The 26,454-nt window shown below is 45.6% G+C and overlaps 2 protein-coding genes across 3 annotated transcripts; one reads left to right on the top strand and one right to left on the bottom strand.

Moving 5' to 3' along the window:
* The first annotated feature begins 749 nt into the window (after positions 1–749).
* Positions 750–14,152, top strand: LOC135942108 (uncharacterized). Its single transcript, XM_065488058.1, has 13 exons — positions 750–866; positions 6,987–7,175; positions 8,106–8,198; positions 8,571–8,607; positions 8,684–8,774; positions 8,830–9,032; positions 9,097–9,281; positions 9,339–9,474; positions 9,537–9,762; positions 9,813–10,069; positions 10,123–10,340; positions 10,396–10,474; positions 10,535–14,152. The coding sequence occupies exons 3-13, from the start codon at positions 8,190–8,192 to the stop codon at positions 13,420–13,422; spliced, it is 4,329 nt and encodes a 1,442-aa protein (XP_065344130.1). The 5' UTR covers positions 750–866; positions 6,987–7,175; positions 8,106–8,189; the 3' UTR covers positions 13,423–14,152.
* Positions 14,153–16,137: 1,985 nt separating this feature from the next.
* Positions 16,138–26,027, bottom strand: MED14 (mediator complex subunit 14). Of its 2 annotated transcripts, none has more exons than XM_065488055.1 (14): positions 25,714–26,027; positions 25,085–25,517; positions 23,764–23,988; positions 23,314–23,707; positions 22,025–22,533; positions 20,577–21,141; positions 19,258–19,760; positions 18,886–19,203; positions 18,485–18,691; positions 18,055–18,438; positions 17,658–17,981; positions 17,336–17,596; positions 16,481–16,648; positions 16,138–16,408 (listed from the first exon to the last, which is right to left on the bottom strand). In XM_065488055.1, the coding sequence occupies exons 1-14, from the start codon at positions 25,851–25,853 to the stop codon at positions 16,280–16,282; spliced, it is 4,560 nt and encodes a 1,519-aa protein (XP_065344127.1). In that variant the 5' UTR covers positions 25,854–26,027; the 3' UTR covers positions 16,138–16,279. The 2 variants fall into 2 exon arrangements, with proteins under 2 accessions (XP_065344127.1, XP_065344128.1); XM_065488056.1 differs by having other exon boundaries at positions 17,658–17,954; positions 25,714–25,940.
* Between the last annotated feature and the right edge of the window lie 427 nt (positions 26,028–26,454).

Raw genomic sequence — 26,454 nt, 5'->3', positions numbered from 1 at the left:
TGATTTCCCGGGGAATATTTTTTTTAATAAATAAAATATATAGAACTATTTTCTTCTAGGTTCGTTTCAGTTCCTCCCCGGCAGTAAATTCCCACGCGGCCTTTTAATATTTTGCGCCCGTTTGATAAATTAAATCTTAATAAAATGTCTGAATTGAAACAAAAAATCTCTCCTGCCAGCTTTGAATTAGAATTAGCCACTCTCCCGATTCATCAGTCCCTTTTTTACCAGCCAGCCTGGCTCATGCCACAAAGCCACGCCCGCAAAGTCCCGATTTCGATAGCCAGTTGGCTGTCCGGAGACCCTTTTATTCCGTGCAGCCGGAGAAACGTTTTCTCTCAGAGCCCGTTCGCACGCTCGAACTGAAGAGAGAGTCATTTGCCTGCTTTAATTATATTTTATGCGTGATTTTTATTATTCAATTGGTCTAAGCTTAGTTTCGATACACAAAAGGTTGTGTTTGAGAGCGAGCAGAAATATTTATTGCACCACGCGTTAAACCAAAGGGTTAAACAGGCAAAGAATGATTAACAAAGGAACAGATGCGGATGAAAATGTTCAAATTGAAGATTTAGTCTCGATCTAAGCCTTTTAGAACAAGCGGATGAGTTGGTTTGCGAAAACGAGAGCTTTTTGTTCTGCCTAATGTTTTATTTAGACGAGGCGCAGAGAGAGGGCAGCTAGATGGTCGCTCGTTGCCGCACACTCACGCGCAGCCTCCCATTGTCAGTCAGCGACGAAAAGTCTCACTCTTCCCGGAGAGCAAGAGGGAAAAAGAGGCAGCCGCTCGTCAGCCGCAAGCGACAGCCAAACCTGAAGGAACGACGCACGAGCTCCACCTTTCTCACTCACAATCAGCACTTTTGGTCAGTTTTCAACCACTCGTAACGACTTGCCGCATCTGCATTATTTTTATTTCGCGCACAGCCAAAATAAGCACCAAAAGGATGGAATTTTAAATACCTGCAATTATTTGAAACAAATTTCGGCCCAACACTCTTTTCAAAGCCATCTCATTTTTTGTTTAATTTTATTTCGGAAATTATTTATTGCGGCCAGTCAGTTATTTATCATCAATTAACCTACTTGTTGCAAGGCGAAAAGTCTTACATTCTCAATTTTTCTACAGTTTTCAAAATAGCAAACTGGATTTGTAAATTATTTTTATCGGAATTAGAAAGACTTTTTATATCGAGGGTTTGCTGGGCTGATCGGAATTTATGATCCGCCCGCGACATCACCAAATAGGAAAGTCTAACATTTGCATAATATCGCGTCGCGTTTAAAAAAGAGGTGAAACAAATAAATTAATTTTAGTCGCGGCTCGATTTGTGGAGCTAAATATGAACAGTCCCTTCAAGCGGTAGTACATCACCTAATTCGACGAAATTAATTTTAATCTGCGAAGGGCGAAAATATTAACCGCGTATAAATCTTTTGAGGAAATTATGTTGATCTGAAATTTACTTAATTTAAAAATCCCGAGATTTGAAAAACAACCTGTTTTGCCATCAGCCCTCTTTGTTAAAAAGACCTGCATAAAATTCCTGTACTCTTTAAATATTATTTTAATTTGTGCTGAATGTTGAAATTTCATCGAATTAGAAAGAGACGCGCGTCCCACGCAAAGCACGCCAGATATTATTTTTTCCTGAATTTATTTTTGGCTCGCATTGTCACGGCATTTCCAGGAGTGTCGAAAGCAGTGGCAGATCGGGGATTGCAGCAATTAACAGTTTTCCACCACTTGTGGGGATTTCAGCACTAACGAAATGGTTTTTTCCGCAACCTTTGTTTTAACCCACTTGACACTACTAGTTGAAAAAACCAAAATCACTTTTGCGTGTGCGGTGTTCCATCCGCCTGCAGAATAAATCAAATCGCACTGCCGCAATTAATTGAATTTCACTCGCGGTGTCGCAACAATGGGCTTCCTTTTCTTCGTTTCACCTCTGGCAAGACGCGAACATCTCGAGAAAATCAATTTTTCCAAAGGGAATGTGCATCATGCTTTTTCAGAACATGTAACCGCGATTTGGAAATTTGAAAAACGTTCATCTGAAAGACATAAGACCCGCAAATAATTAATTATTCGCCGCATTTTTGGGTATCAAACATTTACACAGCTCCGCGACTTGAAATAAGAAAATATGCGTCTCCTCTTGCCGCAGATGTCCGAGTGTTGGTAGCAATTTTATATTGCAACTTTTAATTTTAGCGGCAGAAAATCAAACTCAAAATTAAAAACTAAAACTTAGGACGTTGAAAAGTTTCTTTTTCAGTATTTTACAGGATATTTTGGCAAACCAGTTGGGTTTTTTAATTATTTAAAAAATTTAACGCAACAAATTAAAATTGGGAAATTTGTTGTGAGCAATGCGTGACATGCTAATCACGAATATTATTTTGAATTAATCAATTTATGAGCAGTTAAGAAGAGCGCAAATCCTCTTTATAGTGGTGGTTATTTTCTGCATGGAAAAAAGTGAGAGGGCCTCTGAGAATATGCTTGGCAACAGAGGAAAGGCTAGACTTTGTAAAAATTCTACGTCTGGGTCACTGCCAGTGCCATTTGAATGTTAGTTATTTTTTGTCAGGCTGGGCCAACAAATAAATTAAGCAGACTGTGTTTTAAATCAAAATATTATCAGTATAATTAAAAGAATTAGATGGCCAATATTGATATTATATGCGAAACAAACTACTTGAAATGAAGCGCAGAGTAGCCCTTTGCATCCGCGCCGTTCTAAAAAAAGCATCCACCGGCACCGCATTTAAGAGAGGCGCGAAAAGCACACGAGAGAGAAGCAACACTTTCCTTGCGGGGCCTCTCGTCTGCTCTGCTCTTCCTCTTGCAAATCAAGAGCAAATTGGAAACTGAGACTATTTTCATTGCAATTATTGGTGTTGCCTGATCAACAATTTCTTTTCTCTAAAAATTAACTCGCGCATACTGAAATTGTGCAGAATGTGTAATTAAAAAGCACGCGTCCATGTTCAAGGAGAGACAAGCGATCGGCAGATTTTCGAAATTTAAATTAATTCTGCCAAAATGAGGTTAAAAAGTTCTTTAATTAACAAGGAAAATCATTTTCCAGCCTTCAGATTTCAAATTCCTGACAAAAACCTTTCAAAAGCCGGCCAGAAACTCAGAACCAAGAGATTCTCTTCGCTAAGTCAGAGTTCGACCTAATGCTAGTGCTTTCCCGTTGGCCGCCGCGACCATTGCGTTCTCATTGACACAGCTGGAAAGAAAATGATTTAGAAATGCAGCCAGATTTGCACTCGCAGTCGACTTATTCGGTCCGTCACAGTCAGAAATAAATAAATAAAGTTTTATCGCTGCTGCGACGTCAATTGGAGCAATCGCCGCCGTGTCCGCGCTTCGCCTCTCATTAATTATTGTTTAACATCAAATTGATCCGCTTTATCTCTACAAAATTCGGCTGCAGAAACGCTTCTAGCACAAATCTCTGCTGTTGCTTCCTGAAATTAGATTTTAAAATGCGAATAATCGAGTTGAAAATTATTTGACCGAACACAATCAGTTTGGAAAAAACGCGCCCACAGCCAAATATTTCCTTTAGACCCATTTTCGGCGGACGTGCGGAGAGAAGAAAAGAAAAAAGGAATCGATGCATACATTTGGAGTTTTAATTGTGGAGGAACAATAAGGCTGGCCGAGTTGCACCAACAATTCTGTTTTTCACGACATTTTTCAGCCCCTGGCCAAGAAAATCAGCTCGTGAATATTTTTGGCTCTTCACAAATTATTAATTGCAAACTGGGGGTTCACTGGGAGGGCTGGCAAATTTAGAAAGAAGAATTGGTCTCGGTTTCCGCGGCTCTCCTGCAGCTCTTCCGCGGAGAAATTATCGCGAAGCCGCAGCTGTTCGCTTCCACAGGGAGAGTTTTTTGTCTTTGCAATTCGTGTCGCGTCAAGTTTTTGCCTTCCTCGCAATATTTGCACTTGTCTGTATGTTATTTTTAAGCAAGGAGAGCACATTTAATTTCATCTGTGAGAAATGCTTGTTTATCAATCGACACAGCAGGTAATTTACTCGCGCAATCCGCCAAAATCCGACTGCAACACGCTTTTATCACTTCTCTTCTCTTAAAAAAATGGCTAGAAACACCCTTTGCTCACGATTCTCTGCTCTTGCCACCTGAGATTAACTTTAAAATATAAAAAATAGAGTTGGAAATCGTTTGGCCTATCACAACAATCGGCCACTTTTTTTGTTTCATTTAGAACCGCAGAGTTCGGATGCAAACAGGCAAAGGGACGCTCTTTTAAAGAGGTTAAGACTGTCCCAGCGGAATAATTAAAAAATGCGAGTGCTTTTTTTCCGGCGGCTTGGTTTTTTATTGAGACGAGGCGCCGCGAGAGGGAAGTTGCTCGGCCGCGAAACAATTGATGCGGACAAACGTAGGCAGCGATAAAAAGTCTGACTCGTTGCTATAATTTCAAATAAAAGCAAGAGAAAAAAGGGGGCACGCGCACATAAGTCGCTTGATTTTTAAATAGTGTTCGGACGGAACCAATTTATTGATTTTTTCCCAAAAAATGTGTTACACTTTTCATATATTGGGTCCGACTTGCAAAATTGTCCGTCTGATAGAGCTGGCCTTGGAATTTATTATCCCGCCGTGACATCGCCGCGCAGGAAAGTCTAACATTTGGATGCTATTTTGCGTCGCGCTGCAAATAAATTAATTTTTATTCGCGGCCACTGATATATAATGCATGTTTTGCCGTCAGCTTGCCTCTCCCTGCGCACTTTGGGAAACAAAGGTTTAATGAATTTGTTGTAAATTAGGCAATAATAATTGTGATTCCCATAACGTGCATATTATCCCCTTGTCCATTTATTTCTAATAATTCGCGCCGCGCGAGCTGCGAGTGTAAAATAGTGCGTGCAGAGTGCAGCAAAAAGGAAAAGAGTGCCGGAGAGACTGCCACGAGGAAAGGGTTGCGACCTCTCGCACCAAAGACAGTCAGTCGCCCAATAACTTTTTTCGCTAAAAGGACCCGGCAAATATTTTGTCCGTGGACAGGACGCGTTATTCCAAAATTGTGCCTGAAGAAAATGAAACCCAAATTTAAAAACTAAACTTCAAACGTTCAAAAATTTTCAATCAATTTATGAACAGTACAAGGCCGAAAATCCTCTTTGCAATGCGGTGGTTATATTTTTTTCTGCAAGGAAAAAAATAAACGCGGCCGTGAGGGCTTCTGGCTTGGCAACAGGGAAAAAGCTAGACTTTGTTTAAAGTCTACGTTTGCGTCACTGCCATTACAATGATGGCGAGCTATTTTTATGTCGGACTGGGCCAGCAAATAAAATTAAGGTCAATGTGTTATTACTTAAACAATATATCACTGAGCTAACGTATTAAAAAAGTGTATTTAATTTTCCGCAGCTTTTGACCCTTTTTAGCAATGGCAAAAGTAAAAATAAAATAAATGATTATCGCGGCGTGATTAGAACAATTAGATGGCCAAAATTGGGAATCGAACTACTTAAAATGAAGCACAGAATGGCCCTTCCGAGCCCGCATCAGTTCAAAAAAGACCACTGGCACCGCGCATTAAGAGCAGAGAGGCAAAGCGCGAGAGAATGAAGCAACTAACACTTTCCTTGCACGCGCGGCGTCACCGGTTTCGCCGACCAACAGCAGGCATTGATGGCTCGAGGAGAGTGAATAATCGGCACATTTTTCAGTTTATCGTTTTTGTGCCGAAATATATACCAAAAAGTGCCTTAATTAATCGTGCGTGTCAAGGAAAATTATTTTCCAGTCATCAGTTTTGAAATTAAACCGAAACCCAAGTGGGCCTGCTGACAATTTTATAGTTGAAACCTTTCAAAATCCAGCAGGAAATTCGATTTTTTTCTTTCTTCTACTCCTTCTTTTGCTCCTTCGCTTACCAATTAATTATTTTTAACCGAAAACCAGAGCAGGTTCAAGGTTTGAAGCACTAGGGCCTCCACCGCCTTTGTAGATCTTGAACCAGCCCGTTGGCTCGCAATGTTACGGAATTTTGACGAGTGTCGAAGCCGTCGCAGCATTGGCAGACATCCCACTCCCAAACCCCCCGCCCCTTTCGGGCCCCAAAGCGTGAACCGATCCTGTATTCTATGTGTTGGAACAATTTCAAGTAATAATATTGATAAAACCAGCCCGTTGGCTCGCATTGTTCAGCGGCATTCTCAGGAGTGTCAAAGCAACGAGAGGTATTTTGAGCAGTTGGGAGATCTAATTCTGGCTAGCCAATGCGTCAGAGATGGCAAAAAGTGGTTAGTTTAGTGACTCGAAATGCTCGAATTGCTCAACGGGCTGCTTTTGCACCTTTCCAGCATTTTTGTGATTTGGCTTCACGGGACACGAATGTCTAGCGAATCAAAAAAAAAAGTCCTCGGTACGGAGGCAAGTGGCCCTTGAGTGGGCTGGGTCCCTGAAATGTGCGGCCTGGTGAGATAATGATATCCGTTCGCGGTGATATTCGCACTCGGAATTCAGCATTCGTGCCAGAGTGCAGTGCGCGCCCTTCCCGATCCGACGACACGGATAAAAAGAGCAAAAATATATGTATTTTAAAAATACCGAGGGTAATTTGTATGCGATTAAATAAATTATTCAATTGCCTGTTTTGCCATCAGCTTGCCTCTCTAAGAAAGAGTTTCAGTTCAGTTGTTACCACACCAGAATATATATTTTCTCTCCTTGCAAGTCTTCCAATCGGCACGAACTGTGCGATTTATAATTTGTTAGAAAAGTTGAAATACGATCAACATTAAATTTCCAGGTCTCTTGTCTAGAAATAAAAGAAGACTCTAATTAATTCTGACTAAAAATACAATTTTTAGGGTTATTTTGGGTCATTATCTCTCCAATGCTTAGCTTTAAAAATTCTTCTGAACTGTATTCTTTTTACTTTATTAAACCATTCCCTTTTTCGCCTTTTTCTGTCTTAAAATTAGGTTCCGTCGGTGCCGCACTTTGCCCGGCCGCAGAGCGTCACAACTCAGGGCGGATCCGCGAAAGGCAGCAGGCCACTTTGCGTTGCGGCTGCTCATTTTTCGTGAGTCAGAGCCGAGTGAGTGAATTCGCGTGGCATCTCCGCGCTCCCTCGAGAGTGGACGCCAGCGCACCCACTCCATTCCACACTGGTAAATATTAGTTTGAGACTTCAACTTTTGTTTGAGGTTTTACCGACTAAAACAATAAACAATATACGCTAGTGCCAATACAGAGTGTTTTTTTAAGAATTTAAGGACCAACCAGCAAAATTAATTAAATACGTTTAACTTTTTATTATTTTCATTTTTTTTAAAATTGGCACTTCAATTGGGTTTATGAAGTATTAATAAAATACGTTGGAAAAAAATTGGAAATAGCGAGAGTGCAAAAGGTGCAGAATTATATTTCGCAAAAAAGTGAAGTAGTAGCATTGAGTGCAATCGCAGTACTTGGATGGGTTACCAACTGGGAACACTGCATTTTCTAGGCTTATAAATTTTTTTCTTTCATTGTACGTTTAGGGACTGCAAAATAATTATTTAATACGACATTTTGGCACGATCCATCTTAAAAGGAGGTAAAAAGCTAGCCTTGGCCTTTTTAAAAGCAGGATCGTGGATGAGTTTTCTTGAAACTGAATCGCTGTTTCGATCGGTACAACCTAATTTAAGCGGCTGCCACTTAAAAAGGCGGCGAAAAAGTCTCCCTTTGCACTCGTGAGCAGCATAAAGACATTAAATCGTTGTTTAGGAAGAAAATCGCGATCTTTCAAACCCCGTAAAAAACAGCCCGCTATAGTTTGCAGGCAAAATCGGGCGAGCTATGGCTAGCGTGCACTCACGATCCGGAAGACTGGATCTTCCCCAAATAAGCGTTTTAGTATGCAGGCACCTGACCGTCGATACCGGTGCAGGTGCACCGCCACCATTTGTGCCTTTTCCTTTTATTGTTGGCCGATAATTATGTTTATTTTCACATATTATTTACTGGTTTCGCGGCAATCCTTATGGTTCAAGGAGTCGCTAAAAATGTAACTATATTTGTACAAATAATTCTCCTATTTTCGGTATTTTTTCCAGATTGAGCTGCCGCTTTAATTTAGGAGTGTCTGTCGTGTTGGTTGCTTCCATGAATTAAAAGAAAGAGACAAACTCCAGATCAAGATGGAGAAGGTATCTGTACAACTTTAATTTTACTTTTAGTGGAATAATTCAATGCCAACCTATACGGAAATTCGCAAATACGGGGACGGTAAACTGTTCGTCTCTCTCGATGGCGACACGGACGTCTTACAGGCAAATCTTCCAGTTTGCACGTTTGCAGGTCCAGCCGTCCAGCCATCTCGGTGGCTGCATGCACTGAATAAATTTTAAGTGTCACGCGTCGATCACAGGATCGGAACCGAGGTCCGATTCCAGGACTAATATAGGGCCTTTAAAAAATGTACAATTATTACTATGCTACAAACGACATTGTTAAAATATTGTTATAAAAATTTTATTCGATATTTGCAATTTAATTAAGGTTTAAAATGCACTTTACAGAGAGATCGAAATACTATGGAGAAGATTTTAATAGAAGGTAATTTTTCCGGCACATTGGTACAAAGTTTAACTGCGAGTCCCTCGAACCTAACGGCAAATCCCCGATTTTCCAGGGGAGGATCAAGGTCTACCAAAAGGTCCATCGACTCTAGGTTTCTTCCAGTTTGAATCAGACGGGCAAATTAGGACAAAAAACGCAGACAAGTAAATTTTCTTATCTATTAAACGCCATATCGTTTTAAATGTCGTTTCTTTACAGCGTGTTTGTTCTTGTCGTCCATTACGATTTCGAAAACACGCCAGAATATCGAATGTGGGACAAGGCAGACGTTGAGAACTTGAAAAAGACCTTTGGAGACAACCGAAATTGTAATTTCCGCAGCCTTTATAGACCGACACGGAAAATTTTGCTCGATCTTCTCGGCAGCCAGGAAAAGCTCTTGCGTTATTTCAACTCAAAAGGTGTGCAATAATGGAATTTAGAGAAACGTCACGTCCGATTTTCATTATTTCCATTGCAATTCAGTCATTCCGTCGGTTTTCGTGCTGTTTATCCTCTCTCACGGCCACAGAAATGGATCGATCGACACTGATTACTTGGGATCAGTGTTCGACGGGAATAAATATATTTCCTTCACGACAAAAGAGGTTTTCGACTCCCTGGAAATACTGGACAAATTCAAGGAATGTTTGAAGATTGTCAACTTTGGCGTAAGTTTGCGGCTAGCATTGCTAAAATCGCAAATTATGCAAGTAAAAATTCCACAGCCGTGTAGGGGAGAGCTAGATGACGCAAAATTCGATCCAAACAAGGAAAAATACAGCTACAACAACCGTAATTCTTGCCGAATCACGTCGTTTCCTGATATGCCAAACACAGTCATCGTTTATTCAACAGTCGAAAGTATAATTTAACAGCGTAATTCATATTCAAAAAATAATATTTAAATTATTATCTTCTTTCAGCAACCACGGCTACAACAAGTGTAGACGGTTCCTGGTTCGTGAAAATAGTGTGCGATGTTTTGAACCAGATGAGCGAGGATAAACCTTTGTTGTTATTCCTCACGTCAGTCCAGTACGCCATGCACAAAGTGTCGCTCGAAGGAATTGACCCAGAAACTAAACTTCCTGTTGGTCAGACGGCAGAGGTCAAAATGTTCCCCTTAGACAGGAGTTTTTCCTTCTCCAGGTGATTTCATTCAGAGCCAACAATTAAATAACAAACATGCTTGTTTCTAGGTCATTGACTGCTGAAAAATCTATTTCAAGAACTGATTCGCGAATGGAAAAAGCAGCAACAATCACATCAACATCTGAATATTTTTCTTGGAAGTCGGACGAAGGAAAAAACATCAGAGGCCGGCGAGCCTTCATCTTTTACGAACAGCTTACAAAAAAAGTTGAAGAAACAGAAAAAGCTCTGCGGCAAAACTTGGATTTTGACACCAGAACTTGGAAGTTGAATGATGCTAATTTAATAAGTTATTCCGAACAAGGTATATAACAAAAATTAAAAAAAAAACATTAATATAAACGTTTGCCTTCACAGTTTGCGAGATGGAGCACGACGTCGGCTGCGTTTTGACTTTCATTTTCGGCCAAGTGAGCGAAAAAAAAGAGACAAAAGAAGTTTGCGTGCTTGTGGGCGGAAGAGATATTCCAATCACGAGCATTGTGCACGAATTTGTCGGACCAAAAAATAAAAGATTGATCGGCAAGCCCAAAATCTTCTTCATTATTGACCAAAAGCCGCTGAAATGCGACTCTGTGAGCTCCGTTGTTTTATTAATTTCCATATTTTTCAATCTTGGTTCGATTTTAGCACTCTTCAGCAAAGTACCCATTGAAGGTCGCGTCAACGAACCACAGCGGCTGGCTTATCATGATTTTGAAGGACAAAGGTATAGCGCATCATTCGTTCATTTTTTAAAAACTGTTCAAAACAATTGGTATTTTGTCAGACTTGCTGGAGAAATTGATCGAAATTTTCAAAGGAGATGAGCTTAAAAAAGGAAGAAGTTTGCAAGAACTTTTAGTGCCGCTGCTCACAACTGGCACTAAAAAAGAGCTAACTTTGCTTAACTCGACGCTTCAGTACTTGCTTGATTTTCCTAACTGGCCGAGGATTTTCGTGAAACCAGATTTCAAGCTGACAGTGAGAGGCAACAAGAAAAAGATTTGCTTCAAGGATCTGATCAAAGAGGCGAAAATGTTGCGAGAAAACCAGGTTTGGCTGTTGAGTTCGGTGGCTGGCGCAGGAAAATCGACTGTACTCAAAGAAATCGCTTTTCAAGTCGGTAAATCAGATCAAAATGCCAAAATTTTGAATATTTCCTTAAATAAAAACTTTAAAACATTAACAAAACGTCGAGTGGATGCAGTCGAATTTCTAGCAAAAACCACGGGGAATTCCTCTGAAGACATAAACAATTGGATTGCTCAGAAAAAAGTAGTCGTCTTCCTGGACGGTTTCGACGAAATTTGTCCGCACAGCAGGGACAAAGCTCTCGGAATAGTGAGGGCTTTGAAAGAAAAAAGAGTTCCACTCTGCGTGGCAACGAGACCGCACGAAGCGAAAGTGATCGAGGAAACGATTAAAAACGCTACACTTGTTGAAATAGAGCCATTCGATGAAGCAAAGCAAATCGAGTTTCTGCGGTTAGAGACCAATAACAACGACGAAGAAATCAAAAGAGTGCTTCACGCCGTCCAACAAATAGGCCTTTCAAACTCCATATATATACCTCTACAATATAGACATGGAAATATGAACACGATTCTGGTCAACCCGCTGCACCTGTCGTTAGTTGCTCAGTGCAGCGGCGAAGGAAATTTATTCCAAATTTACGACAAGGTGGTGAGGAAGAAGGTACAAAAGGGTTTGGAGAGGAAATATGGCTGCAAACAAGTGGAAGACGAAAGTATTGACAAGGAACTGATCCCTCTTCCGTTGATCGCGTTTCGCTATATGAATAACGAGCCGCTTGTCGGGGATGGAGTGACGAGAGAAGACTTGGCGAAGATGAACGACTATGGAGTCGCAATCGTGGAACAAGAAACGGTTACTTTCCTTCACCAGACATTTGCAGAATTTCTCGCCGCCCAACACTTTTTGAAAAACGTGGGAGAGTCAAGCAATTTTGATTTTAAATTTATTGGCAGCTGGGGAATGGCAGAGGTCAGTAAGTTTCTCGATCTTTTCTATTCGACTTTGGAAAACGAAGAAGAGATCAAGATTTACACGCAAATAAAAGTGCCCGAGGAAATTTCAAACAAATCTGCTCTGTTTCTGTATCACGTTTGCGAGAAAAACCTCAAGCATATTTTTAAAGTGCTGAAGCCACACATTACTTTTTGTGACGTGCAAATGGAAAACTATTTCAATTATTTAAGGTTTGATATTCAAGTACTTGGTTGTAAAAAACACCGTTCTTCAATTTGCGTGAATTACGCTATTAAATTGCTGGTCAAAGCGATAAGAAGCGAAGAAATCTTCACCGAGCTGTTGGAAATGAACGCCATCGATTCACGAACCTTGGAAGAATACATTGATTGGGTCCTCATAGAAATCGCCTGTTACAACGCAACCTCCGTGTTCAACCAGCTAAAAGAGACTTTCCCCAACTTCGTCGAGCTGCTCAGAAAATCAAGTTCCAACGCCGGCGCCGGTTGCACAGCGGTAGCTAATGATAACTATGAGATTCTCGAATTGTTCCTGGAAAACGGATTCGGCAAAGATACTTTAGAACGTTCTATGTATGGAGACACCCTTTACAGTGCTTGCAGAGAGGGGAAACTTAAGTACGTTAAAATTCTCCTCAAACACGGCGCCAAACAATACTTTGATGGCCGTAAAATTTGGGACCCTTTGAACGTGGCTGTGAAGCACGGCCAGCTGGACATTGTCAAGCTTTTCGTGGAGGAAGAAATTAGCGGATTGGCCCGAGATAAGGTGACGCTTGAGGCAAATATTTTTCAGACAGTGAAGGAGTACAATGGCGATTTCAACGCTTTCCACTATGCCGTCTATTACGGAAAAAAGGAAATTGCTGAGTACCTGCTCTCAAAGAGTCCACATTTGAAACACATCAGGACAGGAGAGGGGAAGAGTCCTTTGCAGCTGGCTGTGGACCGTAGATTCGGAGAATTCGTGCTCTGGCTGGCGAGAGAAATCGGCGATGACCTGAGTTCTTTCATTCCAAGAGGCGAGACACAAAGTTGGACCGAACACGATCACTTCATCTACGACCACTTCCTGCTGCTGCGAGGCGACCTGACGGAAAAGGACGAGCGAGGAAAATCTCCTCTCCACTGCGCCGCCCAGCACAGACATTTGCAGCTCGTCCGCGAGTTCATCGCGAAAGACGCCGACGTGGCTGCCAAAGACGCCAGAGGATGGAATGCCCTGCACTTCGCCTGCACTTTCATCGATTTCATTAACTGGCACAACAATTCAGAAGTGGTCAAACTCCTGCACTTAACTAACCCTCAACTGGTGAAGGAAACGACAAATGAAGGAGAAACTGCACTGCACATTTTGGTGAACAACAACTTCAAACGCTTATCTTCCAACAGTTATACATGGTCAGGCAGAAAACCTTTCCGTTTCCTTGTGTATGAAGCAGGGGTGGACTTGGAAGCCAGGGACAGCAAAGGCCGCACGGCAGAGGACGTGGCCAATGATAAAGACCGTGGTTATTGGGGAAATTTAAATAGAGAAGTTCCAAAACGCTCTCATTTTGTGCGCATTTCGCCCTTGCGGAGAGCTGCATCGACACGTTTGGCTCGAATGAAGGAAAATTACACATTCCAGGGCACATTGGAAGCAGAGAGCGTGCAGTTTTGCTGAAATTCGGGTCTTTTTCATTTGTGGTTCGGCTTGGCGTTCGAAATTGAGTGTTTTTTAGGACTGAGCAAGGACAACTGGATGGCGGGGCAGGTGGGCTTGGTGTCGCCAGAGGCAACGCCCCTTTCCCTCGCCAATGCCTCCACCTGCGAATCGACAGAAACCGCAGCCACTAATTTGCCGTCGCAATTGCAGCACATTTTTCAACTTCTCTCTTCCACAACTTTAAATCTCCTTCGGCCTTCCTTGCTCAGGTCGAATGCCCTGAGTTTCTTATTTAGGCTTTTTTTTATCAGAATTTTCACGATTTTGGCTCGTTGTACCACATTGCAAAATAAAAAAGACGATTTTTCTGTACGATTTTAAATCTGTGGAGGCTCCAAGCACATTTCGATCAATTTGGCCATCGCCGTTGGAGGCCGATTGTAAGTAAAAAAACAGAATATTTAAAATAGGTAAACACTCACCTGGAATTATGGCTCCAAAACGACGTCTCCGCGGCTGAAAACAAGAAATAACCTTATCAAAACACAAAACTTTTCATCGCTTCACAGGCACCGCATTCTCGAAAAGATGTAAAAATTAAATTAATTGTTGAAATCGACTATGACTAATACTTGAATGTAATTAAAACTCATAAGCTTCGTTTCATGTAATTTTACCGAATAATTGTACCAGAATTTATTTTATAAGCCTTCCTGTCATTCAAATATTAATTTCATAAATAAAAATATAATTGTACAAAAAATGTGCGATTTTTTGTTCACTATACAAATTTAGAAATCCTTTTGCAGCGTTCAACTAGCTGGTCATTCGGTTTTCAAATTTCCATGAAAATCCGACAGGAGGAAACATTTCTCCGTTTTTTGAGCTCGCAAAGAGCGCGCGAGCCTTTTTGCTTTTTCCACTCTCACCGCACGAGAGAAAAGAATCTCTTTCTGGCCGCAATTTCATCCGCTTTTCTTTTGGCCTTCTCATTCCCTGATAATTCTTAATTAATAATTAATTAATGAATAGCAACTTTGTTTCTGAGTTCCAACTACTGATTGAAAATTGACAAAATGAATAAAAAAGCCGATGAAAAAATTGGTTTAAGGAGGAAAGTGTAGCATTAAATTTTATTCTCGCTTCGAAAGGTCCGAGCGAACAGGAAGTGCCGTCAAGCTCATGTTCACCAACCCTCAAAAAATTTTAATTAAAAATCAGAAAGGCAATACTACACGCAGGGGGTTGATAATTTTGATTTTAATCCCTGCGCACAAGATTAAATTATTTATTTTACACTCTGTCAAGCATAAAAAATAAAAATTACTCAATGAGAACGTGTTGCCTTCACGATTGCTTCAAATGAGAGTTTGGTATCCCCGTAAAATCATTATTTATTTAAAAATCGCAGCTGCTGGTTGGCCTGGTGGCGACATTTGGAACTCGCGGGCACCAACATTGGAGTGGACAGCGTCAACAGGTAAGGCAGGTGCCCCGACACAGCGACCTTTCGAAGATGTGGAGAGGATCGAGAGCCCTGCGTTCTCGACAGGAATGGCGCAGATTGCCTCAAACACCTGCGCCTCAGTCACAAAAACTGTGCCAATTTGTTTGCGAGGCCGAATAAATCATTTATTCATCTGACTTGAAGAAGGAATAAATTTTAAAATACATAAAATAAATATTCCAGCTGGCAGGAAGGAGCCAATTTTCAGGCGAAATATTTCATTCCGGCGCGTAAATGGCCGAGAAAATAGGGAAAACCCTGCCTTATCTGAATAGTCTTATCGAGTAAGCTCAAACAATGCATAACATGCCTATTGACACTTTTAAAATTTTTCTTGTGAAAAAAGAAACGCAAAAAAGGTGCGTCAGATCACGTTTTGCGAGATAAAATGATTGAAAGACAAATTTAGGGGCACTAAATACTGGCTAAAATTTGAAATAGAGGCTCAAATTTCAAAATACGCATGGCTGCTGGCAAAAGGAGATCAATTTAATTTACATAAAAGTGTCAACACGCACCGGTCCGGCATTTCTGGAATTTCTGCTCCGAAGTCACGTCCCCGGCGCCGCAAACTGGACCGTCCGACGACACAACACTCGCACTGCACCTTTTTAGTATATTTTCGGCACTGCACTCGCGAAAAACACCTGAAAATCCGTCCAAAAACAATCAATGTCCGCGCACACAGAAAGCAAGACTAAAAATGTATGCAGAGAAAACAGCTGCATGATGATTGGCCGCTGCGATCAGCCGGTGAACCGATTGACCAATCACGTGAGCCGTCTCCAAACTGGCGCCAAATGAACGCGAACATTACGCCTGGTCACTTCAGATAATTCGCTCAATTAGTTTTCTGCTCTTTTATAGCGAAATTTCAATTGGAAATTAGTTTATTAGTAAATTATTTCATAATTTAATTCATGGGAAATCATTAAATTATTTTAAATACGCTAAAAAATGCGCGTAAAATTGGTAATTATATTGATGTTAAAAATTACGAAAATTAATAATTAAAAAATGTGGAAAATTTAAAATTTCACCGGTAATCCAAAGATTTCCCTACTTATCACGTGTAAATCGTTGAAAATATTTTTAAAATTTTCGAAAATTGACCAATTTCTAGGTCTGCAAGACGAAAAAGACGCAGTTTCCATCACAAATTTACCAAATTTCTGACTAATCTCAATTTAAATCAGGTGCAGGATGAAATAAAACGGAAAACGAAGTCGATTCCAATGAGTATAATATATTGACAATTGAATTTTTAATAACGCATATAGGGTGTACATATATTGAATTAAATAAGAGTAGTTTTTATTATTTACAGTCTCAAAAGTGTACATGATTGTGTGGAATGAGATTTGAGGCTCACTGCGGCATCATGGGGTGCGGGTTGATCATGGGCGAGGCCTGCTGCTGGGGGTAGAGCGGCCCCGGGGGCAGCGGCGAGTGGTGCATCTGGCCCATCGGGGACTGCATCGCCGGCGAACCCACCACCTGCGAACAAGACTCCGCCATTTGTAGACCGACGGGCGCCACCGCACCGCGGCTCCAACGATTTCTACAAACCTGGGCGGCGGCCATGGGCGGCATCAGGGGCTGCGGCTCGTTGGGCATCACCAGGTTGGCCAGCAGGTCGCGGATGGCCGGAAGCAGGGAACACTGATCGTAGCCGGCGTGCGACTCGCTGAACCGCTTCAGCTGCATGTTGGCGGCCGCCAGCGCAGAGGTTATTACCTGCGACACCAATAAAAGCACGTCAAAATCAATAAAATTCTTAGATTTCGAGAATAAATCGGCAAATTCATTTCATGCAAGATGGCGCCGGGCGAGCGCGCTGACTCCTTGCTGGCCACGCCCACTTTTTCGATTTAAAAAACTTATTGGTGCCGGTAGCGTTCAAATTGCGCGTAATTGCAAAAAAAAGGGCAAAAATCAATTCGACAATGAAATTATGGGGATTTTTCAGCTATAATGAGCAATTTTAGCGCAATTTCAATGCTTCAAAGAATTTTGTTCCTGTTGATTGAAAAAGTGGGCGTGACTAGCAACCAATCAGAGCGCTCGCCCGCGGAACGCGACCCCACCCCACCAACTTGCGCGAGAAATTCGCCGTTCGCCATCCCGCCGATTTCTCAAAATCTTTTCATTTCCGTTTTCGGTTCTGAAACAATGTAAGTAAGTGCAAATTTTCTGTTTCCCGCTACCTAACCTTTCTTTATTCACCTTTTTTTCTTGTTAACAACGCCGGCAGAGGCCCGAAACCAGAAATACCAAAGATGGCTGCCGTTTAATTGAAATTCTTTGGCGCCAATTTTACTTTCTCATAATATTGCTCAAGCAGAATGTGGTTTAAACGGATTTATGCTAATTCTAATTAAGCTTGGCCTGCTTTCCCGCCAAAAAAGGGGGTGTAGCACTGACCTGGTTCTGCTCCTGTTTGTGGGCGAGCTGCGTGACGTTGGTCATGATGTCGTAGACGAGCGGCAAGATGGTGGAGGGCGGCTCGACGCCCGGCGGGTACTGCACGCCCTGCCGCGTGATGCTGAGGAAGAAGAGGATCTTCTGGCGGCAAATCACGAACGAGGCCACCCCGATCGGGATGAGCCCGTAGCCGGAGGGCGGGTTGCGCAGCCGCCACTGCACCGACCACCGCCAGTTCTGCTGCAGACCGATCTGCGGCACCTGAGTTTCCATCGGAATGCGTTTTAGAAGGGGGCGTGGCATTTTCTATTTCGAGACTCACCATCTCGAAGCGGATGATCTGGACGACGTCCTTGAGGACGTTGTACGGGACGATGAGCATGCGCGCGAACGAGATGAGCGCTTGCGGCTTGAAGGGCGGACAGGCGACCTTCGACTCAAAGTACTTCTCGAGCAGCTGGAACTCCTCGGCGCTCCACGAGCTCTCGTCGTGCTCGTCCAGCGGCGACAGCTTCATGTGCAGACTCTGCAGGTGCGTCGTGTTCTGGTAGACGCGGCACATCATCGTGTCCGTCTTCATGTGCACCACGCCCGGCTCCTGGTTCGCCACAGGGTGCAGCTGCAAATTCGCCCGCGAGTTCGAAAACTGCATCATTTGTCGAAACAAACAAAAAGGGACAGAAAAATAAAAGAGGGGAGGTGAAAAACCGAGCACTCACCGCTTCGTCCGACTGGATGTGCCTCTGCAGCTGTCTTCGCAGGTAGAGCGATCCGAGGAAGCGCTCCAGGGGGCACGGGTGCAGGAGGGGGTTGACGGGGGCGGGGCCCGGCCCAGGGGTGCACAGCAGGTCGAGGGCCTCGTAGGTGAGCAGCGTGGGCACGGCGCCGGCCCACGACCGCTGCGGCAGCACCCGCGACATGTGCGGCGCCGCCTTCGAGGCAGCCGCCGCGGCGCCCACCGCGTCCGGGCTCTGCGTGAAGGCCGGACTGTGCCCCGGCGCCCCCCGAGCGGCCCCCGGGGAGCCGCGGGGCACGCTCGGGCTTCCGGGCCAGTTGGACGCCGCCGGCGAGGACGGGAACGGGCTAGACTCGGCCAAAGTCACCTGTCCGAACGCGTTAATAGGGCAAATTTTTTAACTGGAGGCGTACCTGAGGAAAAGCAGCGGCAGGAGAGTGTCCGACGACCTGCTGAGGCGAGCTCTGGGCCAGCAGCGGCGACGGCAGCGGATTGGGCGAGTGCAAGATGGGCGACGGAGATGGCAGCACCGTCGGCGAAGGGTTGACCAGTGGCGCCGTCGCTCCGGCCGCCGGGGGAGGCGACGCTAGGGAGAAGGACGCCGGCGAAAAGCCGTGACCCTGAGGACGGAGATCAGTAATTAAATTTCGTTCGTGGCGCGGAAATGTGACCGCCCCGCCCACTTTTATATCCCTCCGCATCGCACGCACCAGTCAGCTGACTCGTAGGTATATAAGAGTGGGCGGGGCGAGCGACCGGCCAAATTTCCGCGGCAGCAAAATGAAGAATTATAAAATTCAGAATCGGCACTCACCATGGCGGGATGGGGGCTGGCCGGGGTGTGCGGGTTGCTGGGCGGCGTGTGCGGCGGGGGGTGGAAACGCATCACGGCGGCAGGGGTGGGCGCGTCAGGGCCCCTCGTGGCGGGGCTCTGGGGCCTGAGGCCGCCCAGGAACGGCGACGGCACCGACGGCGAGCTCGTGTTCTGCGTCTCTGACTGTCCGGACGCGCTTCCAGGGTTGGACGCCGGGTTTTCCATCGCCACCACGGGGGAGGGAGGGTTGTCGTCCTCGGACTGCGACCGGCGCCGCATGAACACGGCCGACTCGTCCACGTACTTGGACAGGAACGCCTGAGGAAGGACCCATCAGACACTAAAATTTAAAAAAATAGAAATCACACTGACCTTGAGGCCCTGCGTCGGCGTCAGGTCGCTGAGGATGTGGGTGCGGTCGAGGTGGCTGTAGGAGCCGTCGCGGATGCTGACGAGTCCCTGGCCGCGGACGCGCACCTCGAGGCAGTAGACGCCCTGGTAGACGAGGCGAAGGTGCGTCGGTGACTGGGGCAGCAAGGTGAAGCCCTGAGTGGCCACCTGCAGCTTCGACTGGAAGACGCCGAGCTGCGGCAGGCCGGGCAGCTTGGCCAGCGCCTGCAGCGGCTCCTGCGTCTCGCACACCAGGGCCAGGGTCAGCGCCAGGTCGCGGTGCCGGTTCAGGTGCGCCTGCAGCTGCTCGCGCACCAACGAGTGCGGGTTGCTCGTGCTCGGGTTCAGGATCAGCTTGAAGGCCCGCTCCTCCGCACTCCAGGTCACGCTGACGCTCAACGCGCGCTCCGCGCCGTACGAAACCACCAAGCGTTTGTAAGAGTACGATTTTATCGTCACCAACCCTGACAGGCCGTACTTGTCACCTGAAAATTTTTTCTTTTAGGGTTTCTCTCTAAGGATTCGGTTACGAGTCATGAAAAGCGATCTATTTAAGCCCGGCGGAGGACCACGAACGTTCTGATTGGTTAAAAAAGCGTATTCCGCCGCCAGCCAATCAGAACATCCATATTTCTCCGCCGTGTGAAAATAGATCGATTTTCGAGTATAAAAACTAGTTCGTCAAGGCGGCGAAATTGACCAAAAGATTAAAATAAAAGGGTCGGCGAAGGAAAAATGACAAACACGTCCTCAGGTCAAGCGACCTGAGCAAGGTCAGCGACAACCAATGATGAAAAATCGCCAAATGTGCTGAAAATAGCTGAAAAAGAATTAAAAACCGGCTTTGGAGCGGATTTCAGGTCGCGGTACCCTGAAAAAGGTCGCAAGGGTATGCCAGGTCAAAGCCCCGTTTAAGACTTATCTTATGAGGGTTGGAGGGTTCGTGTTAGTAGATCGGACAAACGGCCGAATTTTAACAAAAATAAAACCATGTTTTTAAAAATTTCAACTTTTTGGCCGAAAAAAATCGTAAAAATTCGAAAAATGGTCCGATTTTGAAAAACCGCATACCGACGGACGTGCTTTACCAAGGGGCATCGATTGGTATTAAAATCGGCACCATCGGGCCCAAAGGGCCCCGTGTGGGACCCAAAAACTAAAGTTTGAAATGTCCCAAATCGCGTTTTTTGAACTTTTAAAATTAATAACTCGGCTCCTATGGGTCGTAGATTAAAAAATCAAAGTTCCTTAGACTGTCCATAAAATTCTGCGTAGAATAAATATTAAAAAAGCAATCTTACCGTTTTTGAAAAAGAAAGCGAGGTCATCAACGAGCTGGTAGAGGTTCTCGAGGGTGTGCCAGTCCCTGAGGAGGGCGTCGACGGTGGCGGGGACGTGCTCCTCGAGTCCGAGCTCGTACTGGAAGTAGACGGGCCTGCGGAAGGTCTGCTCACGGGGGTGGGTGCTCTGGAGCGGCGCGCCGTGGAACACGAACTCGGCCAGCCAGGCGCGGCCGCCCTTGCCCTGCATGCGCAGCGACACGGACAGCAGCCGCTTCTCGAAGGCCGGCGACCGCGTGGGCAGTTTGACGATGCGCAGCACGACGGCCGTCGCGCCGGCCTCCACCTGGATGCCCTGGTGCGGAATGCCGCGTTTCGACAGCTCGGCCGCCACGGTCACCAACGGCAGCCGTTCGTCGCACATGGCCACCACGTGAGATAGTTCCGGGATGAAGTATTCCGAGTGCTTGGCCCGTTTGGCCGCCGGGCCCTCGGCCGCCTTGCGCTTCTGGCCGCAGCTCTCGTCCACGGCCGTGCAAGGCCCGTGTGTTGCCACGTACATGTCCAACTCCACCATGTGCTGAACCTGAGCAAATAGGGGACTTAAAACGGAGGATTTCCGGTCTGGGAAGGGGGTCCGTGTGTTGGCAGAGAGTAAAAATAAATAAAAACTTGTTTCAGACTGCTAATCATGATTTTCAGTGATTCAAAAAGTTAAAAAATTTAACAAAAACCGTAATTTTGATAAGATACTACAAAATTAACCCCAGATTTGAGTTCTAGAGGGTTGAAAACATAGGAATCGATACCAAACACGGCCATATTTTGATATCAGTAACGTGGTAACAATGGCCGGTCAAACGCCACGCCCCCTTAATTAACCTTCAATATCTCGGTTGCTATTTTGGATATCAGCCTGAAATTTTGAAGTGGGCTATAATTCCACCCACTTTCACTAAAAACAATCCTAACGATTCCTCGGCACCTCCAGTCCAAGGAGGAGGGCCCAAAGTAAAGACTGGGGTTTAAAACGGAAGAATTCCGATCTGGGAAGGGGGTCCGTGTGTTGCTAAAGAGGTATAAATAATAAAATGTTTTGGAATTGAATCGTGGGATAAATAAGTCGTGAAGTTGGCTAATCACGAATTTTATTCATTCAAAAGGTTAAAAATTTGACAAAAACCGTAATTTTGATCAGATATCACAAAATTGACCCCAGATTTGAGTTCCAGAGGGTTGAAAACATATAAATCGACACCAAATACGGCCATATTTTGATATCAGTAACGTGGCAACAATGGCCGATCGAACGCCACGCCCCCTTTTTAAACCTTCAATATCTCGGTTGGTATTTCAGATATCAACCTGAAATTTTCAGGTAAGCTACAAATCCACCCACTCTCCCTAGAAACAATCCAAACAAAGCCTCAGCACCTCCAGTCTAAGGAGGGGGCCAAAGTAACACTCACCCTGAGATACGTCTTGGGGAATTCCGTCTCGACACCATCGTCGTCAGGGCTGTCCTCGATGCTGGCGGGCTTGACCATGAGGAGGTGGAAGGCGGTGCGGATGCGGCAGCCGGCGGCGGGCAGCAGTTCGACGAGCAAGATGACGCGGCGGTGGCGGTGCAGACGCACGTACATGCGGTGGCGCGAGAGTCGCGTCAGGGGGTGGTCGGCGGCGTGCAGCAGGGGCAGCCGCTCGTGCGCCGACGCGGGCAGGTGCTGCAGGGTCTTCTCGCAGCGGCGCTGCGCCAGCCAAAAGCGCACCTCGGGCAGCAGCGTCGGCAGCCGCGTCCGGTCGTGGTTCAGCGCCATCTGCACCTCCGTCACCACGGCCGGCGACGACGACGCCCACTGCGGCACGTGCACCAGCAGCTGACCGGAGTGCGTGTCCACGCTCACCAGCATCAGCTCCGCGCGCAGACAAGGTTGCAACACGGCAACCGACAAAACCGCTGGCGAACCCTGAAGTTCACCTTCGGAAACGAAAAATTCACTGATTTACTATCAACACCACACTGGACCCCAGTCCTCAGACCGGAGGTGGTGGTAAAAATAATACAGAATTATATTATCAAAAGCTTAACCAAATTTAGGAATGTCGAGTATCGAAAATGTGGCGATTTTTAACGATTCTGCATTTACGATGTGCCACGCCCACTTTTAAATCCCTCTGTATCTCCGAGACGAGTCATTTTTTCAGAGTGGAGTTAATTCCAGGCAGTAGTAATCATTAAGGACCACCTTATAGCGCAAACTACCCTGTGATAACTTGGCCTGTCTTCCCGATACGGAGGGATAGAAAAAATGGGCGTGGTCCCAAATACAATCCATCGCTTTGAGTCCCAAATTGAAGCATTTTGAGCAGATTCAGGGTGGCCAATCAAGAACCAATTTAATCTAGACGGAATTTCAACCCCTAAATTCCCACCTCCAGCCAACCAAGGGGGGTCAAAAGTGGTTCCATGGAAAAAAAATACAGAAATAATCATATAAAATGAATTTGTGGCGATTTTAGCGGATCTCCAGTTGGTCGATATTATGCCACGCCCACTTATAAATCCCTCTGCATCGCCGGAAATAAGAAACTTTTCAGAGCTTATTTAATTTAATTCCGGAGTTCGATTTTTAGCATTTTGCGCAGATTCAAGGTGACGAATCAAGCGCCAGTTTGATCTAGACGGAATCTCAACCACTAAAACCGCAACTCCGGCCGACAAAGGGGGGTCAAAAGTGGTTCCAAAGAAAAAACTCACAATCTAGGTCCTGGCAAATTGCGAGGAGCTCGGTGTTAAGTTCCTGGAGTCTGGCCCTGGCGCGCAGGTAGATGGTGTGGACGAGGAGGCGCTCGACACTGAGCTGCTCGGTGGCGAGCGCCTGTTCGACGAGGTGGGCGTCGGCCTGCGCCAGCGAGGGCAGGTGGGCGACGGCGAGCGGTTTGGCCGCGTCGTGCGGGTCGGCGTGCAGCGTGAGCCGGTGCTGCGGCTGGTCGGCCAGGTGGCGCCAGTAGCTGACGCTCAGGGTGCGTCCCGGCCGGTACTCCTCGATGCGGACGTGCTCCTCGAGGCGCTCGCGACACAGCCGCACCGTCTGGCAGTACAACACCTCCAGCCGCAGCGACAGGCAGAAGTGGTGCAGCAGGTCGTAAACCTGAATTTTCAGATCAGTTTAACTTCTCTGAATTTTTGTTTCGATTTTTATCGTACCTCGTGAAGCGGCTGCTTTTCGTCGACGAGCCGAGATTGCAGCACCTCGTGAAGGTAGTGCGTCTGCAAAGGGTGGACGAGGGGCCGGCCCTCGCCAGTCTCCTTGTCCGCCACCAGAATCTTGACCGACAGCAGGCGCCACGGCACGTTCTCGCCCTCGCCCATCACCGTCAGGCATACTTCGAACTCCCGGTCCACCACGAACGTCACCCGACCAGCCTCGATCTGAAATAATGTTTACAAAAATTATTAAATTGGCGAATAAATTACAACAATTAATAAGTGCCATTTAATTTTAAAAAAATGACAAACAAATTCAAAAATATTTTTTTTCCTCGGAAAATTACTTTAAAACCTGACAGAAATTTTAGATTTTAGAATTTCTCATGTCAATTAAGGCATCGGTCTTAGAGGAACCGACCTGAGGAAGGTCGGTGAAATGCAAGGGTATAAAATTGCCAAATGTGCTCAAAATTACTAAAAATAGCATTAAAAACCGGCCTCGGAGCGGATCTCAGGTGGGGGTACCCTGAAAAAGGTCGTCAGGGTAGTGCAGGTCAAAGCCCTATACAAGACCTATCCGATGAGGGTTCGTGGTCCACGATTGGACAAACGGCCGAATTTTAATAAAAAATAAAACATTTTTTGTGTAAATTTCGACTTTTACAAAAAATCAACGGAAAATAATTCGTAAAAATTCGAAAAATGATCCGATTTTGGAAAACCGCACACGAGCGGACGCGCCCAATCTAGGGGCATTGATAGAAATCTAAATCGGCGGCTTCCGGTCCATAGGGCCCCGTCTGGGCCCCGAAAGCAAAAGTTTGAAATGTCACAAATCGATTTTAAAAATTAATAACTCGGCTCCTTTGGGTCGTAGATTGAAAAACCAAAGTTCTTTAGACTCGACGTAATGTTCTGCGTCGAATGAACCCTAGAGCTACCCCCGCCCGCTCCCACAGCCACCAACGACCCCGAAATCGGAAAATTTTAAAAGATTTTCGTTTATTTTTTTTAAAATTCGCCTATGGGCCGGATTCAGATTCTGACTTCCAAATACGCTTTTCTGCATTAAAACGCGTCGGTTGCTTGAATTTCGCGCCAAAATTCGCAACTTTGCCAATTTTTTTACACAGGAAGATAGGGAACGGTTTGGTCAATGGGCCCTGGCGGAGCCCCTATGGGCCAGATTTTTGAAATTTTTTATTTCGAATGACAACACGGTGCCCCGCCCCTGCCCTGCAAAGGGCGTCCCTGACCTAGCAATTCTTCAATTAAATTCCACGATATTTTAATTAAATTCCCTCTTCCCGAGACAAACCTTGAGATTTCGCATCTGCGGGCGGATGTCGGAGGTGACGAGGCGATGCTGGATGACCTGGTTGAGCCTCAGGAGGGTCTGTCTGCGCTCTGCGGCCGAAATTGGGTCCGGCGGGACGATTCGTTCTCGGACGACGGCCGGCAGGCGGGCGTAGGTGCCGGTGGTGAGCACCTCGACGGCCGCCGGGATGTGGAAGCTGGGCAGCCGCGCGTGCACCAGCGTGTCCCTGGCCACGCGGGTCAGCAGGTCGGCCGTCTCGACCAGCAGCAGGCTCTGCTTGTCCAGGAACTGCATGATCACGTTCGACTTTTCCACCTTGGACGCGCCCGACGCCCATTTCACCAGCGCCAGCAGCCGCACGAACAGCTGACGCGTCCGCGCGCTGAAGTTGTAGATCTCCACCTTGCGCTCCACGTCCGTCTTCCGCGGCAGGCTGTCCGAAAAGGGTTGATTAATATCAGAAATGGTCAAATTACAGTACCGGACAGTGGAAAAAGTTAGAATTGCAGATGGTGGCCACCGACTTTAATGGTCAGGAGGTAAAATTACATGTTAAATGGTCAAAATACAGATTAGAACCAGTTCCAAGTGTCCGGTGTGTCCCGGAAAGGGTCAAAATTGGGCCTTACAGTTCGGCGAGGACGGTGAGTTCGTGGTAGGTGCGCTGCACCATGAAGTCGATGAGCATGCTGAGCGATACGGAGCCGCCGCGGGCCTCCTGGCCGCCGCCCACGGCCGCCTGGTGGCCCTCGAGCGGCACGGGCGCCATCCTTGCCCTTCCGACCGGTCCGAAAGCGTCCGAAATCCGCAGGCGACTCGAACCTCAGCCGCAGACACGAATGGGCAACAAGGCAAAACAATAATCGGCTGAAACACCGATCGGTGACGTCAGAAGAATACCGGTCGTGCAGATTAATACCGGTTTTTTTAAGGTTTTAACTGGATATCTTGTTTATTAGAGTCTAAAACACAATTAAAATGGTTTTATCCAATTAAGAAAGTGTTTTTTATTGATATTAATTATAAAATGTTGTATTTTCTTGAAAAATACAAAGTTTTTAATTTAAATATAACCGGTATTCTTAACCAGCGCCGTTGATGTAGTGCAAGTGCTACAAACCGGTACTTGAGCGTGGCGGCGCTAGCAGCGCTTGCCTAGGAGCGACTAACAGAGGTCCCTGGCGGCGAAAAAGTGTACCTTGACGACTTTGGCGCGTTTTGCATTCGGTAACAGCGTGAATTTTCTCATTTTCAGCCCTTTTTGGCCCTGGTAGGGCTGCCAACCCCAGCAAATCGGCCATTAATGATGATGATTTATGTTCTTAAATTGCTTTTTTTATGATTTGGCACGCAAGTGCGACATTGTGCTG

The sequence above is a fragment of the Cloeon dipterum genome, chromosome 4, assembly GCF_949628265.1.
Source record: "Cloeon dipterum chromosome 4, ieCloDipt1.1, whole genome shotgun sequence".
NCBI classification, from domain to species: Eukaryota; Metazoa; Arthropoda; class Insecta; order Ephemeroptera; family Baetidae; genus Cloeon; species Cloeon dipterum.
Note: the sequence above shows the minus strand (reverse complement) of the source record. Positions and strands in the feature narration are given on the sequence as shown.

Bases quoted from the DNA above. Each gene is read 5' to 3' on its own strand.
- MED14 (XM_065488055.1), bottom strand. From the start codon at position 25,853: ATGGCGCCCGTGCCGCTCGAGGGCCACCAGGCGGCCGTGGGCGGCGGC. The intron at 16,649-17,335 runs GTCAGTGCTACA...TTGGTGTCGCAG, and splicing joins ACAAACAGGAGCAGAACCAG to GTAATAACCTCTGCGCTGGC. The intron at 16,409-16,480 runs GTTTGTAGAAAT...TCTTGTTCGCAG, and splicing joins CGCCCATGGCCGCCGCCCAG to GTGGTGGGTTCGCCGGCGAT.
- LOC135942108 (XM_065488058.1), top strand. The intron at 9,033-9,096 runs GTGTGCAATAAT...ATTGCAATTCAG, and splicing joins GCGTTATTTCAACTCAAAAG to TCATTCCGTCGGTTTTCGTG. The intron at 9,763-9,812 runs GTGATTTCATTC...GCTTGTTTCTAG, and splicing joins AGGAGTTTTTCCTTCTCCAG to GTCATTGACTGCTGAAAAAT.